This window comes from Euprymna scolopes, chromosome 4 (assembly GCF_053919585.1).
Source record: "Euprymna scolopes isolate OS-2025 chromosome 4, ASM5391958v1, whole genome shotgun sequence".
Lineage (NCBI taxonomy): Eukaryota > Metazoa > Mollusca > Cephalopoda > Sepiida > Sepiolidae > Euprymna > Euprymna scolopes.
This window is the reverse complement of record NC_136485.1, coordinates 7879574-7900747: the sequence shown is the minus strand read 5'-3', so window position 1 is coordinate 7900747 and position 21174 is coordinate 7879574. Positions and strand designations below refer to the sequence as shown.

The following is a 21174-nucleotide window of genomic DNA, read 5'->3' as shown; positions in this document are numbered from 1 at the left end:
ATTTAAGCTAAACCTATACCTCATTTGATTGGCCTTTTATTCCTCTATAATTTTACCTGTTCATATTTGATTTTTAATTGAAGCATCCTTGTATTTACGTCAATTTAAAAAAATTAACGATATTTTATCTCAACCACTTATCATTGAATCTAACGACCTTTCTAAAGCTTTGAACAACTCTTTTAAACCAAAGTGTTACTTTATCGTGATGACGAGCAAAGCCAAGCGAGTTTTCAACCAGATTAAAATAGCCTTTCGTAGCCCACCAACAAACGCTTTGTGAACTCTATACATAACTTTCATTCTTGTGGCGAAGTTTTGACATCCCAGCGTTTGTAGTAAAAAAAGTTTTTATTTTTAAATTAAAGTTTAAAAATACCAAATTGCAGTTTAGATAAGTACACCTTAGTAAACAAAAAATATCTGAAAATAAAATGAATTTTTAAAATTTTATATTTGAGATAAATCAAATCAAATGTATTGTAAACTGTATTAGTCGTAAGTTTATTACGTTAGAATTGTTGATTTTAATGCGTTTCCGTTTTTATGTGTCTTTACAGTTGGAAAAGTCTGAGAGTAGTTATGGATGAGTTTTTCTTGTTCATGAAGTGTTAGAAAACATGAGTGTACACGAATTGGCACGCACCTGCATGAAATTAACTGTAAGATTGAGTGTTATAAACTGCATATAACTAATAAACTTTATTGAATGTTGGTGGACTTTGTTTCTCAAAGGACGGAATTGTTACCGAAACAATTTCCGTGCAATTTTTACATTCAGTCTCAAAGTTTACTTTATATAATTTCATAAACCAAAAGTCTTTAATTCCGTTACCTCTAAACTGTAAAGGATCTCGAGATGGAGTCAACTTAAACGAAGCATAGCCATAAATTAGTTCCAGTCCATGTTTTGTCCTTTCGATTTTAACGTCCCCCCATAGTCGATTGGAATAAAATCCGCTAAAATCGTATCGTCTATCCAAAACAGGAATTGAAATAACCGCTCGTTTTTTAGTAAGACTTTTCTTCTCGTCGCCTGATTTCCAAGGGAAACTACAAGCGCTGCTCCCATTCAACCATGGTCTTTCTCCCAAATAAAGGTCTGCAATGTAACTTTGAATGAGTTTCCGTTTAATGTAGCCGTCATCGCTTCCAATCTGCGCATTAAAGATACCCAACTTCTGGACAGGAAATAAAGTTAATATTGCCTTGTAACCCCATGTCGATCCAGTATGTGTGATGATCGGAAAACCTGCGGGGAAAAGAAAAAAAATAAAACATAAAATAAAATAAAATAATAATAATCATACAAAAGAAAACAGCAAATGCAGACTCTGTTGACAAAGAGACTAAACGATAAACTATATAGTAAGTGAATGCAGCAAACTGGCCCAAAAGGAATACGCTGGTAATTGTGCAAACGGCTGCATTTTGAACGTACAGACAAATGGTATAAGCATAAACCCGCAACAGCACTCGAAAACGAGAACCACAAAATCCTATGAGGCATGGACATACAGACGGACAAACCTATCCAAGCAAGAAGGCCAAATATCATAATAATATAATAATTAGCAAGAAAGAAAAATCCTGTCAAATCGTAGACTTTGCTGTCCCAGCTGACCACAGGGTGAGTATGAAAGAAAAGGAGAAACAAAGCAAATACACAGAGCTAGCCAGAGAGTTAAAAGGGTTTGTTTTTTTTTTACATGGGGGTCACCACTTATCAAGGCCCGAAGGCTACTCAGAGATAAGGGTTATTACGTATACAGTAATCAATGAGATAGTATTGTAGTAATCATTAGTATTGGGGGTTTTGATAGAGTGTCTTACTTAAGGGGACGGTTTGTAAGGACTTTGTTTATATTGGACTTGAAGACGTCCAAGTTGTAGTCAGGTGGGAAACAGGCAAGCTGCAGTGAGTTCCAGTGGCGTGCAGTTCTAGGAAAGAAGCTTTGCTCATGGAATCTACGTTTGGATTTAGGCACAGATAAAGAGTGGGGAAAATTATTGACAGTAGTTTCAGCCAGACGGGTGTTTCTCGTGAAAGATTGGCGAGAGGGGACGAGGGATTGGAGCTCAGACGAGTACCTGCCATAGAAATAGCGATAAAACAAAGACAGGCTTGCAACGTCTCTTCTGTGGGAGAGAGGTTGCAGGGAAGAGAAAAGGGAATCCCCCACTAAACCACGAAGTCTATTTTGTACTCTGTCAAGGCAGGATAGGCTGTTTTTAGCAGCTCATGTCCAGATGTAGCCGCAATACTCCATCCTTGGACGTACTTGGCTTTTATACAGATAGAGAATTGCATCAGTAGTGAGATATCTTCTGGAGCGCTAGAAGGATCCCACCATTTTCCCAGCGTCCCAGGCAACAGATTTGATGTAGGTGTTCCATTTCAGATCAGGAGTAAAGGTCAAACCCAGAAGCTTGTCAAAACATGGAGCCTCTCCAAGACGAGAGCCATCCATTTCAATTGATGCCAGATGGGTATCAGAGCGTTGATGATGTAAAGATAGAAGCTTGGTTTAAGATGCATTAAAAATGACCAGCAACCTCTTCCCCCACTGTACCACGTGCTCAAGATCAGAGGAGAGAGAATTAGAGCGAACTTTGTCATTTTGGATGATGAAGAATATCAAAATAATACCGATAATAGTAGGAGCACTAGGAACAATTTTGAAAAACTGTGAAAAAAGAATGGCAGAAATTGGAATCAGAGGAATAGCTGCAAAAATACAACGACTAACGATAATGAAAACGGCTATAATATAAAGGAAAATCCTTGAATGCGGAGAATAATAAAAGAATACAATATAATGAAGAAGCGTTGCAGGGAATGAAGAACACCGAAGCTGCATATCTACAAGTTCTACCTCCCCATCACGCATCCTCTCCCATTGTCTCATCACCGCCCCCCCCACAAAAAAGAAAAATTATACCAAAGTTCCGAGAAGGGTCAAGGAGGATGGAAAGACTGAGGAGAGAGCGCTGACCAGACCTCCGTTGGACAAGTGCGAAGAGAACTGGGACCTTGGTGAGGCTTAGTGCCACTCAAATTACAGTATAGACCAATGGCTAATGCCAGCGAGAAATCAATGGTAAGAGGCTGCTGCGATGACGCAAATTTATTTGCAAATCCTATCGAAGAATCTGGATGTGACTCAGCTTCCAGGAAACACCACAGGTCTCCATTAAGATCTTTTGTTGACTTGTGTGAAAGCTCCATGTGAGCCGCCGCCGCCGCCGCCAATAATAATAATAATAATAATAATAATAATAATAAGAAGAAGAAGAAGAAGAAGAAGAAGAAGAATATCATCATCATCTACAAAACACAAGAAAAAAAGTAAATGCAGACTCTAGGGACAAAGAGAATAAATTATAAACCACATAAGTGAATGCTATAAACTAGCTACAAAAAGAATATACGAATATATACGATCATGTGAAGAAGTCGGTAACACTAGGAATTATGCAAATAATTGCATTTTGAACACCCAGAGAAAGGATTCAAACATAAACCAATAGTAGAAAACTGAAATGAAAAACTCCTGTAGAACATACAGGTAAAAGCAGTCAAACCGATTCAAGCAAGGAAACGATTCATATAAAAATTAACAAAAAGGAAAATTCATGTCAGATCGTAGATTTCGCCGTCCCGTTCAACTAAAGGGTTAGGGTTATGCAGAAGACCGAAAAACGAAGTAAATATACGGAACTGGCCAGAGAACAGAAAATGCTATGGGACACACAAAAAGTAAGTAATCGTAGGAGCACTAGGAATATTTCTAAAAAACATCGAAAAAGAAATTACAGAAACTGGAATCGAAAGGAAGATCGAGAATACACAATAGCTGAATAAAATAAATAAAATCCTGGAATACAGAAACACATCTACATAAAGTGCGAACACTACTTGCATGCTGCAATAGTAATAAAAATAAAAAAGGGGCGCAACTTTAAAATACCATGAATATAAATAGGTTAAAGGGTCCAGGAGACTGAGCAGGGAGAGCACTAACACAGCCGCCTTAATCATAGAAAATACTAATAACCACCCAAACTACAGAAAATACAATAGCTGTCAGCGAGAAATCAAAGTTCAGTAAAGTTATTTACATGTACATAATGATAACAGTACTAATAATAATGATGATGATGATGATGATAATAATAATGATAATATTAATAATGATAATAATTATAATCATAACAATAATAAAAATGAGAATAATAATGATTATAATGATGATAATAATGATAATAATAATAATAATAATAATAATAATAATAATAATAATAATAATGGAACAGACGAAAAACGCCGCCCTGAAGGAGCCCCATAGATAAGAACCCCAGAGGCAGAAGAGCTGCAAATCTTTGATACAAGAAACGTGAAGACCGAGATCTATGGAATGACAGAACCTAACGAAAATGAATTAGATGAAGTAGAAAATATCAAGAAACAAATGAACGAGGAAAAAACAAAGATTTCATCCTTAAGAAACCAAGAGTGGAAAAACTAAAACCTGAAACAGAGAAGGTGGACAAACTCCTCCTATATATCCCAACAGATACCATTAATGCCGGTACAAGTAGAGTGAGTTGACCATCGTCTGATGGGTTTAGGGTACCGGATTGATAGTTCCTGGCTGCTGTTCCCGACTGGTAGTACTGGAGCCCTAACTCTTTGGCAGCGCTTAGAGCGGCTGCTCCATCAACAGTTGAATAATATCGGGATGTTTGTAGTGCCATGTCGCGCATAGAAAGGAAGCCTGCACTCATCCCTGGGGGGTGCCTGAGGCCACAGTCCTAGTAGATGGAAGGTCAGCTGATGGTCTACTTGTGTTGCATGTCTGGTGTTCTGCATAACCAATTGTTCAACACCCTTTACCTAACTGAAACTTTAAAAAAAAATGACAATGCAATCTAAAATTACGCTTAAACCAGGACAAAATTCAAAGAAAGTCAAATTGCCTCGTCCCTTGAGACTTGCATTTACTAACATCTGTGGGCTTAGAACTAATTTAAATGATGTTGATGCTTGCTAGTCGGTTTGCCTCAAACTCCACACTAGACCCTACTAACCACCCTCTCCCAGACTTTCCTTTACGAACAGGCGCCAAACTTGACAATTTGAAAATCACCTCTTCTTAGGTGCATGCCATTATAAAAACATCTTGACACTGCAAAAGCATGTGGACTTGATCTCATCCCGGCTGTGCTATTAAAAAGTGCTCCGCCGAAGTAGCTCCAATCCTCTGCAAACTTTACAACAAATGCCTTAATGAATCTTGCTTTCCTGCTTGCTGGAAAACTGCTTCTGTGGTACCAGTTTTCAAGAATTCTGGCGAAAGAACTGACCCAACAAATTACCGCCCCATTAGCCTCCTCCCACTTTTTGCCAAAATATTTGCGTCTATAATTAACCAAGCTCTAGTCCATCACGTTACAGATGCTAAACTTCTGACCGACCAATAATATGCGTTTAAGCAAGCCCGTTCCACAGCAGACATTCTAACTGTAATCTCTGAGAGTATATACCATTCATTTGACAAAGAAGGGTAGAGTAGAGCCGTAGCTCTAGATATATCTAAGGCTTTTGACAGGGTATGGCACGCAGGTCTTCTCGGAAAATCAGATCATACGCTATCACTGGAAGAATACTTAACATAATTAAATCTTTTTTACATAAGAGAAAATCCAGGTCGTACTCGATGGCCGTACATCTAAACAAGAAGATATAAATCCGGAGTGCCTCAGGGATCTATCCTTGGACCTCTATTATTCTTAATATTCATGAATTACCTCCCTGACAAAATTGTCTGTGAGGTGGATATATATGCTGATGACACCACGCTCTATAACAGACACGATAGGAAATCAAATGAACACATATCTAAAGAAATGGCAGAAACACTAGAGAATGACCTCCAATCTGTAGTGGAATGGGGACAAAAATGGTTGGTCACCTTTAATGCTGCCAAGACTAAACTTGTTTCCTTCAATAATTACAAGAAATCTTCTCTACCACCAATAGAAATGGCCAAAGACTCTTTATCTTAAGACGCATCTTTTAAACTCCTCGGCCTAACGTTCACAGCAAACATGAGTTGGAACCATTACATTGAGAGCATTGCCAGAACCGCTGCGAAAAAGAAAGCTAGAAAGCTACTGCCCCGTGAAAGTGTCCTGTACCTCTATAAGGCCACCATTCGCCCATATTGTCATATTTGGGCCGATGCATCTGCTACTAGTCTCTCACTCCTAGACAAGGTTCAAAGAGAGTCGCCAACCTAATATGTCCTGAACTATCATCCAAGCTTCAGCCTCTGTCCCATCGACGCAATGAAGCATCTCTCTGCCTATTCTACAAGTAATTTAACGGTGTATGTTCCGACGAACTGCAAGCACTTGTACCCCCTCTACGTAAATACCTCCGACAAACCCGACAAGCAGCTAAATCCCTCCTCTAGAGTAGAGATCCCTAGATGTAAGAGAGTTTTTGACCTGAAACTGTTTGCAAAAACAAAGAACTAGTGGTAGAGAGGTTGCAGGGAAGAGAAAAGGGCATCACCCACTAGGCCACGAAGCCTATTTTGTACTCTGTCAAGGCAGGATAGGCTATTTAGCAGCTCCTGCTCAGATGTGGCAGCAATACTCCATCCTTGGACGTACTTGGCTTTTATATAGATAGAGAATTGCATCAGGGGTGAGATATCTTCTGGAGCGGTAGAAGGGTCTTACCATTTTTTTCAGCGACCTTGGCAACTGACTTGATGTACGTGTTCCATTTCAGGTCAGGAGTAAAGTTCAATCCCAGAAGCTTATCAAAACATGGAGCTTCCCCTAGACGAGAGTCACCCATTTCAATTGATACCAGGCGGGGATAAGAACGTTGATGATGTAAAGATAGGAGCTTGGTTTTAGATGCATTTAAAGTAACAAGCCACCTCCTCCCCCACTGTACTACGCGCTCAAGATCAGAGGAGAGAGAATCTGAGAGAACTTTGTCATTTACGGCTTTGATGTGTTGCCATAGAAGGTCGTGTCATCAGCATAGATGTCAACGAATGATTTAAGTATGTGCTTTGGGAGATCATTGATGTAGATCAGAAAGAGTGTGGTCTAGTATGGACCCGTGAGGGATTCCAGCCTTAATATTGAGGGCCTCTAATTTCTGCCCATCAACCACTACTCTTATGAGCCTATCGGAGAGAAATTATTTTATGACTGAGAAAACATTTCCAATTATACCGTAGCTGAAAATCTTGGGAAGTAGACCCTTATGCCATACCTTATCGAAGGCCTTTGATATGTCAAGAGCAATTGCCCTAGAGAGGAGGCCTTTGTCAAGAGATTCGTTAATCCTATGAGATATAACAGTTAGCACATCTGCTGTAGATCTGGCAGAACGGAAACCATATTCCGTCACTAAGAAGGTTATTTCTGCTGAGAGGGTTGACTACTTCTCTATTTAATATGGATTCCAGCAACTTACTCATGACACACAGGTGATTTATTTGTCTGTACTGAGAGGGAGATGATTTTCACCTGAATTCTTAAATACAGGGAATACTGATGAAGTTTTCAGGGTGTTGGGAAGCACTTCTCTTTAAGGCAACGATTAAAGAGTTTTGTAAGTATGGGGGAAAGTTCTGGTTGAAGCTTTTTCAGCACAATGATTGGAATGCTGTCAGAGCCAGTTGCTTTACTGGAATCAAGGTTCTTGATTAGCTTGGCGACCTCGCGCACATATTTGTATGTTGCAGAGAATGCTGTCCGTTGTAGGAGTTGATGGCCTTCGTCGCATAGGGTAGAATTAGCTGCAAAGTTCTTGACAAATAGTTTGGCCTAATCTGATGCTAAGGAGATGATTTCATGTCCATTGATGATGGTTGGGATAGAACGCACGCTTCTGTTCAGGATCCTGTTTGCTATTTGCCAAAACTGGTGGGAACCAAGCCGCTGCTCAGCTACTTTGGAGTTAACAGACTGAGCATATAGCTCTCTTGCATTTTTTATTAGTCTTTTGCAGTGGTTGCTGGCAGTCCTGAAGGCAGAAGATTTATTGTGACTAGAATTCCATAGAAAACTAACCATCTAATATGAAAAAGAACACGATGATAGACGATTGATAGGCGGTTCCAAAGTGAGTTACAATGACAAGAAAAAGACGTGAAGGTACTTTAAATCTGGAAAGACTTAATACTACACGAAATAACACGTATTTTTATCAGCGAACGAACAACGTATGCGTAAACTTATAAACAGTACAAAATAATTGGCCAATCTCAAAAATATATTACCAACCTCGGTAATAACCTTTCTTCCATCCCAAGCTGTACAGATCGCCACTCATTGTTATCGGAATATTTGGGCGAACAAAAGTTGTCGACCATGTACCAGGATAGTTACGGTTTTTAAAAATATCTTCTATGTTATTTCGTGTCATTATGTTGTTTCCATTGAGTTCTCCTTTGTTCAATAAGAAACGCATCCATCTGGTCATATCTTGGGCACTTGAAAGAATCGCACCGGAACCACCAAGTTCTGCCCATAATCTGGCAAGAAAAAACGAGAGGAACATAAAGTAAAATTTTCCAAATCTAATTGTTTTTATTAATATAACACACAGAATATAAAACGAGAAATAATAAAAGTACTAGTGCGACCTGCAGAAATTCTATTAGGGACTTATTCATATGTAATCTACTGATGTTGGCATTCTGTAGATGTTCAGCGTAAATGGAGACGCTCTTTCTAGAAGTGTAAGCCATGTTTAGTTTCAGAACAGTTTCCGATGGTTCCTTGTTCTAAACAGGTTTTGAGAGGTGACTGGTTTGTAGTAGACAGTTCCACAGAGCAAAATATTCTTACTGTGTCGGTACGGAAAAAAACATGTGAAATTGCTACAGAAAAGGTTTAATATTTATAGAGCAATTCTGGTTTCTGATTGGTTGGTAGCAGAACGTGAATTAATTCGATTCGTCAGTTCCTAGCTACATCGTTTATAAATAGAATCGTCCGACTTGTGGGATCATACCCCATTATATGTCCAAAATATTGCAACATACTCCCTACTTTTTATAATGGGGAAGTCCCTTGCGTTCATTCTGCTCAAAAATAAATATATATTTTATATTCAATTATTCATAACAAAATTATAAATCATTTAGATCTTTAGATTTTAGCATGTAAAAGACGCCATTTTATTATGTTCAAATGTCAAAAAAGATATATATGTACAGAGAAAAGAAATAAAAGATATGGAAGGCATTTTTACCTTAAAAAGGGGTGGGTATGTGGAAAAAGAAGCCATTTCTTTAATTTGGTTATGCAGTTTTGTAAAAAAAGAAAAGAATAAACGCATACATATAAATAAATATACATAAAAAATAAACATACATGCAATATGTACCCGTTTAAAGAGTTTTTTGTTTTGTTTTGTTTTTTGTTGATGAAAACAATGCAAAAAAAGATAGGACATTTTTGAAAAATAAGAAAGAAAACTAATGTGCACAAAAAAATAAATGTCAATTGTAATTTCTGCGCGCCTAAAAATAAGTATGCAAAAAGTATTTTGTCGAAAAGGAAAATTACAAAGAGGGTTTTTTTTAAAGTGACTTTTTTTTATTTCAGCAAAATTATTTGTTACGCATTCGTAGGTAAACGTGTTAATACAAATAAAATGGATACAGTTTAACGTCTTGTCCAGGACTATTTTTTATATATAGAAATTTATATACATACAGGGCCGTGAAAAAAAATATTCAGTCGAATCTCCCAACAAGTTTTGAGAAAAAACGCTTTAACTTTATTCTTGTTGCGGGTTTCGTGAATACATCAGCGATATTTTGTTCTGATGATATGTAATTCAAAATAATGGATTCCTTTTTCACCTCCTTTTTTATGAAATGGTATTTTATATCTATATGCTTAGATCTTTGGTTGATTATCGTGTTCTGTGCTAAGACTGTACTGGCTTGATTATCACAATTAATTACTACGGGGCTTTTAATTAATTCTGGCTCTAAAATAGTCTTTATGATATTTTTAAGGTATAGTGCTTCCTGGGTCGTGTGTGTGATCGCGATAAATTCTGCTTCACACGTAGAGAGAGATACAATCTGTTGCTGTTTAGATTTCCATGAAATAATAGGCCCATTTACTGAGAGTCTGGAACAATATCCAGATATACTCTTGCGATCTTCCTCGTTTGCCCAGTCTGAATCCGAAAAACCTTCTAATTTTAGGGGATTTCTTGATTTTTTAAATATTAACTTCTGTTCTTTAGTTCCTTTTAAATAAAGCAGGACTTGTTTAGCTCTGTTTAAATCCTTCATTGTCGGTCGTGATAATTTTTGTGACAGTTTTGTTACTGTATAGCATATGTCGGGCCTGGTTGCAGTCATTAAATATATAAGATTACCTATAATTTCGCGGTATTGTTTATAATTTATTATTTCAGATTCTGTGCGTGTATTTTTATTAATATCATTTTCGACCGGTGTAGAGCGTTTCTTGCACTCTTCCATTCTAAATTTTAATAGTATTTTGTCGATATATCTCGATTGATTCATCGTAACAAGTCCTTTGCTTTGAGTAAATTCTATCCCCAGAAACCAGGATATTTTGCCGAGATCGGTAATTTTTAATCTTTTGCTTAATTTGTTCTTAACATCGGTTAACTTTATGTCACAATTTGCTGCGATTAAAATATCATCGACACACAAAACCAAAATCAGTAGTTTATCGTCTTTGTGTTGGGTATATAAACAGGGTTATACAGCGCATTGTCTAAATTGTTGTTTAATAATATAATCATGAAATACTGTATTCCAACATTGAGAACTCTGCTTTAGACCATATAATGACTTGTTAAGTCGCCACACGCTATTTTTATTTTTCATTATAAATCCCTCTGGAGGAGTAATATAAATTTCACAGTCTATTGGGGCATTCAAATAAGCATTTTTTACGTCCATTTGATGGATGTTTAGGTCATATTGTGATGCGATTTGCAGTAAAATTCTGTTTGTCGTTAGGTTTGTGGTCGGTGAAAACGTAGAAAAATATTCTATACAGTAAATCTGAAAGTACCTTAGCAACAAATCTAGCTTTGTACTGTTCTACGCCTGATGATGTAGTCTTTTTTGTAAAGACCCATCTTGTAGAAATAACATGTTTATCTTTTGGGAGAGGCACTACCGTATAGGTATCATTTTCGGTTAAGGTATCTATTTCTTTTTTCATGGCAATTTTCCATTCATCACAATGTTCTGAATTAATTGCTCCGTTAAAGCTTGTTGGCGCATTTTTCATTGAATAACAGTAATCGATTTGATAATCTTTTATATTGTCGACCACAAAAAAAAATCGGGTCGCCTTCTATTTCTTTTGGGATATCTTTCGACTTTATCATCATCATCATCATGGACACTCTTGTCTCCGTCATTTTTATTTTCTTCGTTTGTATTAATTATTTGACGGAATATAATTTCATCTTCTTCATATAACGGGTTTTCGTCTGTAAAATTAAACGTGTCTGTGAATTTTACACATCGGATTCTTTTTATTTTATTTTTTCTGGAAAAATACTAAATTGGCTGGACTGTTTTTATCGTATCCAAAAAATATACCTCTGTCGGCTTTAATATTCAATTTACTCTTTTTATCTATATAGGCGAAGCAAGTTGAACCAAATTTATGCATTCTGCTTAAATTTGTTTTTTTACCACAGAAAGATTCATATGGAGTTTTAGATAGTGTTTTGTTAAAGCACCTGTTGCGTATATAGGCTGCCGCCATAAGTGCGTACGTTCAGAGGCGCAGTGGAAGCGCCCTGTGCCCATAACCTCTAGAAGTGTAAGCCATGTTTAGTTTCAGAACAGTTTCCGATGGTTCCTTGTTCTAAACAAGTTTGGAGAGGTGACTGGTTTGCAGTAGACAGAACAGTTTCCGATGGTTCGTTGTTAGACGCAAGTCTTGAGAGGTGACTTGTTTGCAGTAGACAGTTCCACAGAGCAAAATATTCTGACTGTGTCGAGACGGAAAAAAACATGCAAAATTGCTACAGAAAAGGTTTAATATTAATGGAGCAATTCTGGTTTCTGATTGGTTGGTAGCAGAACGTGAATTAATTCGATTCGTCAGTTTCTAGCCGCATCGTTTATAAATAGAATCGTCCGACTATGTGGGATAATACCTCATTACACGTCCAGTGTGATGGGATGTGTCTCCTAGCGGCTCGGCTGCAGGGAGACAGGGTAGTAGGCGTCAAGGATTCGTCACTTGACACTCAGCCCAACAGTTTATTGCTTGCTGCCTGAGGCGCCCCGACCGGAGAATGCCGACGGGGTTACTCAGGCAATTTTTAAAATTGCAGGAGTGCCCCTCCTTTAGGGGAGCCTGTGGGGTTCCCACTTTCCAGGCCTTGTGCTAAATATTGCCGATGTGGGCGGCAATTAAATAACTACCCCATTTTACGTCTATTGACTTATGCGGTGCATTATTTCATAAGTGATTTCTCTACTTTCTGTCCTTTTTTTCTTTTATTTCTATTTCGATTTTTTGTACACGACGCCTTTTTTCCTGCTTTTTTACTGTTATTTCTAACAGTCTCGTGGACATTTTTTTTATTAACCGTTTTTTTAACGGTCCGGCTATGGCCGCTTCTGCGATCCAGACGCCTATTGTCGTCACGATGGAGACGGAAAACGTCACACCTTCTACGCCGAACTCCTTGACTAAACCTCCGAAAGTCGACATTAATGTTACAGTATTCGTCGAAAAGGTAAAACAATGCCTGGACCAAGTTACCGAAACAGGACTTATTGTCAACATTCCGAAGCTGGAAGAGATTCAGAAAAGGTGCCTAACACTATTTGTGGTCGACCGGAAGACAAAAAAGATTATAAGAGCAACAGTACAAATCATAATCAACCTTTTGGCAACTGCTGGCCTCAGACCCTTTCGCGTCATAAAGTGTAAGGGTTATAACACCTGGAGCGCACTCTTCAACTCAACACAAGAGTGCCTTTCTATTTCCCCAAAGAAAATAATCACACAACAATATATCCTGAGGACGGAATATTTGGGGAAATGTCGCACCACAGTCTCAGTCTTCCACGTACCACATTACGTTGATGGAGAACACATCGGCGCTTTTTTCCTAAAGTTCGGAGAAATGGTCCCTATAGAGGTCGATGAGTTTCACGGTGTGTGGTAGTTCGACATCCTTTTAAACAAGGAAGATTTCACAAGCATCCCCTTTTTCCTTGAGGGAGGCGAAGAAAAACTGCCTATCATAGTGGCCGGCAGGCGACCAACCTGCTGGAATTGCAGCGAAATTGGACATCTTACGTCCGAGTGCACCCTAAAAAAACCTCCACCAAACCCGAAAAGAATAATCGGCCAGCATCTGGGAACCAAAACACCACAAAGTGTTCCCAACCACCCTACCAACGAAGTGACTACAAACGCAGATGAGATCCTCAGAGGAGACCCGTGGCAGATCGCCCCTAGAAAAAAGACCCCTGGACGCATGACCCCGAACCAAATGAGAGAGGAAGCGATGCTCCAAAACGACCCCGGCAGAGAGAAGTAAATCTGACTTAAAACACTCCAATCCCCTTACAAGTTACCTTCACCGAAACAAAGCCCAAAACTCATCACTAATCCTATCACGCAGTCCCCCACAACATCCAAAACGCCTTCCCCTTTCCAGTCACAACTCCTGTCCCTCAGAAAATGCCAAAATTGACACCCCTAAGCCCCCTTAAAAAACATAAATCCTCCTCTCCTGTTCCAGCCACCTCTGTGTCCCCTCACAATACTCCTCCTGCATCCCTACTAAGATCCCTGCAGACACACACACTGACATGGGCGTAGATAAAAACCCTTCAGTAAATAAGAAAAAGACCCTCTACCTCCCTGGAAAAGACATATGTATCATTAACTCAGCAGCAATCAATAACCATAAAAACTTTAAACGTGCTGACCTCACCAAACTAATTGAGTTTAAGGAGATAGGGGGGAAGCTTGTAGATATCCCCACCAATTTCCCCCAAGCTAAAAGAGTGCTCACAGTAATACGAAAACGAGAAGAGGCTAAGGACTTGTGGCATATGCTGGAAGATGTAAATAAAGCCTTTAATCTTTCCCCTCCCCTAGCTGTTTTTAAAGATTCAGACATCAAAAACCAAAAAAAAAATGTTGTGTTGGGAGGGTCCCCGTAAAAATGCGCCCCTCCCTGTATAGGATAGCAAAACTAACCTATCCTTTGCATGTTGACGGTATCTCTCGTGACGGAATCATCGATACTACGGTGGGTACCTATTCCCTCACGATCGCGATGTTCGTTTCTGATTCTCAAGCCTAAGGCACAATCATGGATCTCAAGCTTGCTAGTGTGAATGTTTGAGGGTTAAGGGCCGACTCGCGAAAATGGCGCTTAAGTTTGGACCTGCAGCACCTCGGAGTGGATATTTGCTGCGTGCAGGTAACGCATTTTATTCCTGGCGACAATTTACGTGCGCTGTCTAAGACTCAGCGTACTTTAATTCTCACTCTAGAGAGGTTTCCTGGCTAGTTAAAAGGTCCCTAGATGTGTCGTGTGACCCGTGATACATGGATCCCGAGGGAAGACTATTTGTTTTGGATGTTACCATAAAGGGCAGGGCATTTCGTCTTATTGGGGTTTATGCGCCCAATAGCCACGTTAAGCTGGCTGCCTTTTTTCGGCGAATCGAGCAGTCCATGGATACTTCTCGAACGTTTATCTTAGCAGGAGACTGGAACGCGGTCCTGGATCCCGAGTTAGATCGATTTGGGTTACCTTCTAGGGGAACTAACAGAGATCTGGATGCTGTTTTATTTCGTGAATTTGTGGATAAGTTTGATCTTATCGACAACTTCCGAAATGAAAAGCCCCGTGACTTAGTGTGGACTTGGACAGGTAGACGTGGCTCCGGTCCGGTACAGCTCTCGAGCTATATCGACCGGTTCTTAGTTAGGCGAGTTGACGTAGGAGTATTGAATTGTCCAAGTTTCCACAATTGTCCAAGTTTTCCACATATATAATCTAAGCCTATATTAGCCGGTTACTGGAAGCTCAACACGTCGTTATTCGATGTGGAGGCTTCCGTAGAAGGGCTATTACTAACCTTACAGCGGGAATTGACGGGGGCAATTATTGGGAATAAGTGGTGGGTAAAAATTAAGGAAGCCATTAGGTCCTTTTCTGACAACTTTAGAAAAAGACTCAACCTAGATTCTAGGGCAGATAAAGCGACACTAGAGTCTAGATTAGATCGGGCAGTAGAGAAGGGGGATAGTTCTAGTGCTAATGTAACTAAGGCTCAGCTTGCCTCCCTTACTGAAAAGGAGCACCAAGCTTTAGCGATTAGGGCTAGGTTAAAAAGAATGCCCCAGGAAGCAACAAACATGGCCGCTGAACTGCATGCAGAGGAGCTTAGGCAAGCGGCTGATAGGCACATCGTTCGTGTCACATTGCCGGACCGTCGTACCGTGACCACAAACCAGGGTGTGCTGGAGGCGTTTAGATCTCATTTCCAGGAGCTTTCTTCCATGGAACCAGGTCTGTCATTAGAACAGTTCGACACCTATTTGGCTTACTTTTCTTGTCTTTCGACGACCGAAGCGGCTAGGTGCGAAGGTAGCATAACGGAGGATGAAGTAATTGAAGCCTTAAAGCGGGTCGGCCTTAATAGGTCTCCGGGGATCGATGGTCTGCTCTACGAAGTGTATTTGAGGTTGTCGCACATCTTTGTCCCTTTGCTGACGGTTTTGTTTAACTCATGGTTTACGAACGGCTCAATCCCCAAGTACTTTACCATGGGTGTAATAAAACTTGTTCGTAAAAGCAAAGATGTTGGGGATGGGTTAGGTAATTTTAGCCCTTAACGATGCTTAACGCTGAGTTAAGGTTTTGTCCAAGATTCTCGCAAATCGTCTGCAGCTTGTCCTGACTCGTCTTATTAGCCCCAAGCAAACGTGTTCCGTGAAGGTCAGGACAATCCAGGATAACTTGCACACGATACGTCTGATGATAGAAAAAGTCGACACTGAGGCCGCGCTGATCAATTTAGATCAGTCTAAAGCCTTCGATAGGGTTGACCATCGGTACTTGGGGGTTGTTTTGTCGGCGGCCGGTTTTGGCCCGCAATTTCGCTCGTGGGTTCATCTTCTCTATGCTAACCCCGCGGTGATGGTAGAAGTGAATGGGAAGTCAAGTGTGCCCGTTGTAACCCATGCTATACGTGCTTGCGATAGAGCCATTTTTGCTCAGGCTAAGGGTGAATCCGATCCTACGCGGAATCACTTTGCCAGGTGCGGATGCCCAGGTAAAGTACTCCGCCTATGCCGACGACGTAACTGTGCTTGTAACGAGCAGAGCTGAGATTGGTGTCGTCGATGTAGAAATCAGATTGTATGAAACGGTAACAGGGGCCAAAATTAACTGCAACAAGTCTTCGGGTTTGCGCATTGGGTCGGGATGCCTCACTAACGACGAGGCATCCTTGACCAGGCTGGTAATTCGAGATGCTCTCTGGATCGGTAAGAGACTTCACTCAGCTGGCTTGGCGGTTTCGCCTATTTGTAAACGGTGCGGCGATTAGAGCGAGACCTTGTGTCACGCCTTCGTTTATTGTTACATCGTGGTGCCGCTGATTGAGTCTGTTACAGGTCTCATGGTCCGCATATTGAACATATCATCGTTAACTTTGGTTCCTATCAACGTATGTAGCAATAAATAAAGCATTCGGACCCGCATCACCTTTTCGACTGGCGAATCAGCGCACCTGCCACAGTTTAACAACAGGGAGTCTTTTGTTACTAACATTGTAAATACTTCATTTTATCTTTATATTATAAAATTTTTATATTCCAAACCCCCATTTTTCTTATGGGTTTTAATTAGTTTATCATGGTATGATGTTCTTATGGTGACTGACAAAGGATTTATACGCTGATGGATGTATAGTATGAATGTGGTATTGTGGTGAAAGTAGAGTGACAGTAGGAACTAGTTATGTTAGATTAGTTAGCTTTAGACACAGAAGACCGTCCTTCCCTTCCCCATGTTCGGCCTTGTGCCAAATTTTTCTGAAAATTGTGTATTTTTTGAAAATAAATATATACCCCATTATACGTCCAAAATATTGCAACACTCTTTGTAGCTCTTTTGTTAAAATTGCAAAAGTATTTATCTAAGCTAGCAGCCCGGTCGTAAAGTACGCTTAAATATAATATTTTAAATCTTGCAGCTTTCGTATATATTATTATAGAGTTAATGTTCTATCGATTTTTATACATTACAAAGTTGCGATTTCAAAAGTAAAAAATATATCTATGTGATTTGGGTTCATCAGATTAAATCGAAACCGAATCCCAAACTTATATATATATATATATATATATATATATATATATATATATATAACTGTAGCTCCTTCAGCTACAATCTAAACCGAAACCAAAACTGATATGCAGAATTCTTGATAAAAGCTATATATCTATAAAAATGAACGTGTCTCTGTGTGTGTGTACATTTCCCTACGCAATAACTCTTTCAATTTTTAGTCAACAGACTCGAAATTTGATATACAGGGTACTGAGATTTGGGAAAATCTATGTGATCGATTTTCGGCCAGAAATTTGGTTGTTAAGAAGTCAAAGTTCAACGATTTGACCTTTGAGAACTCTACCAAACTCCTCCGACAATTACGGGTCTAAACATTTGAAATTTTGGATAAAGGTTCTTTGGACATGGATCTAACTTAATAACTTGCTTTGAGCCCAAAACAATAAATGTTAAGGGGTCATAATAGGGGTCAAAGTTTTAAAAATTGACCTATTTTTGTTTTGTTCTTTTTTTGCTCAGCATATACCTCCAAACACCCGGGCAACACCGGGCACCCATGCTAGTTATTCATAAAAAAATCAGCTAAAATTGAAACCGAAACCAACACTTATGAAGAATTCTTGATAAAATTATTTAAAAAAAAAAAATAGATTATTGAAGTGCCATCAGTCATAATGGAAACCGGAACGAAAACTTATGAAGAATTCTTAGTAAATAAATTTATAAAAAATTAAATGACTTGAGTGCCATCACCTATAATCGAAAACGACCAAAACTTATGAATTCTTGGTAAAATTATTACAAGACATGGAAATACATAGCAATTAAACGACGCGGATGTAAGCGTGACACAGAAAAAACACACACACGCTATCGTATTAATCTATAGATAAGCATGTCTGAAGTTAAGATAGTAATTTTATAGTGTAAGATGGCCTTTCTATTCCGTAATTTGTCTGACTGTAGTGATGCAGCATATGATCTTAAAGACAGTTCTTACATTCATCCTCCTATGTTTGCCTCAGACTCGTTCATCTTTTGTCCTGCCTGGTTTTAGATGTTGTCTTCTCATTTATTTGACCCACTCATTATCATCTTGTCAAAAACTGATGTCCGAACTTACACTTGCATCTTTGTACTCTGTTCAAAAGATCTTAGTAGGATCCTATTCAGCCCTTCTCATTTCTTGACCGATAACTGCCTAAGAAGCTGAACAATTTATAAACGCATTTATTTTACCACACTTCGGCAGATACCATTTAATCGCTGGAATGCCACAATAATTCGTTTGACAAAGTTTATAAACCACAGAATAAAAACCATGCAATCGTAATAAAGCGTGAAGCAAAATAATAATATGAATTACATTAAGGAATAAAAAAAAAATCATTTTTTCGGGGCGGATTTGAAAAGTTCTTAGTAATATAGTATTTGTTGAGCAAATGCGGAATTACATGAATGCCTTGATAATACAAAATACAATCAAGCCGTAATCCCTGTCTCTACTATTAAATAAAAAGAACTTTGCCTCTGTGTGTGTGTCTGTGTGTAAGGTTGTTTGCTATAGACACCTAAACGTTTGGAAATTTCACACGAAAGTAATTTACGTGCTGGGCAGTATTCTCAAGTATTTTTGTGTGGTAATTTCTTTAATAAAGATCGATAATCGATAATCTAAATAATTCGCTGAAATAAGAAACAAGCAATATTGACCAAAATTAACACCTTACACAGCCTAACATAACAAGTGTATTTGAGAAGTTTTATTACCACACAAGCCAAAAGGTCCGACATACAAATCAACGGTAAATTCTTTGATATTGCAGGGGCGCGTTCGAAATGAATGTCTCTGTTTAAAAGCACAATTGAACCATGATACTTGACTTTTTCATTTTAAACTTAAATGCAAGCCATTACAACCGCACAAGTAGTAATGTCAGTCATATAAAATCAACAGTAGGTTCTTTGATATGACAGGGGCGTGTTCGAAATGAATGTTTCTATACAGAGCACAACTGAAGCAATTATACTTGACTTTATATTTTAAACTTTAATTCAAGCCATTATATATATATAAAAAATAATTTTATAAAAGCAATAGTATCTTCTCTATAATGCAATGTAGACAAAGAACGTATTGTAGACTAAGTCACTGCAAGGAATCACGTGAGGTATATTCGCGGTGCACCGCGATGGATCACCAACTAGAGCATGCAATCAATGGATTTGATTAAAAATGGGTGATTTCACCGACTTCGATGACAATAAAAATATGAGAGTGTGAAACATTCGTTGATAATCTTTCAATCCCGGGCAACGACGGGTATCCCTGCTAGTCTCAATGATAATAGCAAAATATAAAATGTGTGTGCTCTAAAGTAATGGTTACTGCTGTTCAATACATATAACCAGATATGGTTTTCAGTATAGTAAGATATATGTATGTTATGAAAGCTGAAATATTTCAGTGTACTTATCTTGACAAAAAGAAAATAATTCCTGGCTTCTTGAGCCGGATTCATCTTTGTGTATATTGGACTTTCTAAGAGGAACAAGTTATTTCACAATTCACAGGCATAAAAATATACGGAGATTACAAGAGAGTTCATTACTTTTATCTTAATGTTGAATTCGTTGGTCCAGTCAGCCTTGAGCATTACTGTGTTTTTGGAGATCGTAGATATCGTTTGTGTTTTAATCTGTCGTCTAGGGAGATGTGATCGTTTTTTAGTTTATTTGATTATTTTCTCTTGTGCCAGCGCTGATGTCAATGGTGTGACTACTCTGTTGATTTCGTCAGAAAAACGAGTTGATTATTGGTGTGTACGCTTTTCTACGGTAGACCTATGGATGGGAGAAAGAGAGATCAAGCAGCCTTTTCTCGCTGATTGTAATACTGAACCCGTCCCATGGATACATGTTTATTTATACTTATTTGTTTGCCTTTTCTTATAAGTATCAGTCAAACATATGTGGTAAATAATACATAGCTTACCTGAGTGTAGCTGCCGGAGGTGAGGATGGTCTTCCAACAATCAAGAAGAACAATAGCATTGTGGTTATTTATGCTAATAGAGTAAGGTAAATTGTTATAAAAACCTTCCTCCTTTGTGAAGAGTCTTCATTATTCTTTTTATGTTACTGTGGTTACAAGACCTGAGAAGAAGGTCGCGAAGAAGATTGTATTTTTTTCGCAACCTCACTTCAGGTTAGCTACTCTTAGTTATATGACTTTTTTTTCCAACACATATTAAGTTAGGGTCGATATTGTAAAGAACCGCATTGGGTTAAATACCCTGCGAAATTCCTTCTTAAAATGTACGATGGTCTCTTTACATGTAATATATGGATTAACTGATACAAATCTTGCTACGAGGGACGTTCCAAAAGTGAGGCCTCTTATTTATTTTGCACGAATTAATTATGGAGAATTACAAATTGCATTGTTATGATAATTGAACTTATACATTCATGACATGAAATTTCATCTCTCTGTTGAAGATATTTACGGTGTGAGGCTCTAAAAGAAGAACCCCCGTCATGGGCGTGTATCGTGAGACTCAAAGAAATCAATCCCTGTCATGGACGTGTGTTAGAAGCAGAAATGCATCATTAAATTCCCGGGAAAATGCATTGAGAATGGTGGCGACTATGTAGTATAATAAAATCTAGCGAACAAAGTGTCAATCGTTTAATGGTACCACTCTCCTCTTTGTAACTCTTCAACATTTTGAATTAAAACAAATAGGAAACTTTATTTTTGGAACGACGCTCATATGACG

General features: G+C 38.6%; 1 protein-coding gene across 1 annotated transcript in view; it reads right to left on the bottom strand.

The window, feature by feature from the left end:
• Positions 1-478: 478 nt before the first annotated feature.
• The window catches only part of LOC145266665 (uncharacterized), a 33400-nt gene continuing 12704 nt past the window's right edge, over positions 479-21174 (bottom strand). The window contains exons 4-5 of the mRNA XM_080122591.1: positions 8317-8567; positions 479-1252 (exon numbers count right to left, since the gene is read on the bottom strand). Coding sequence (XP_079978717.1) covers positions 693-1252; positions 8317-8567 — 811 coding nt within the window. The 3' untranslated portion in view covers positions 479-692. The remainder of the gene's footprint in view (positions 1253-8316; positions 8568-21174) is intronic.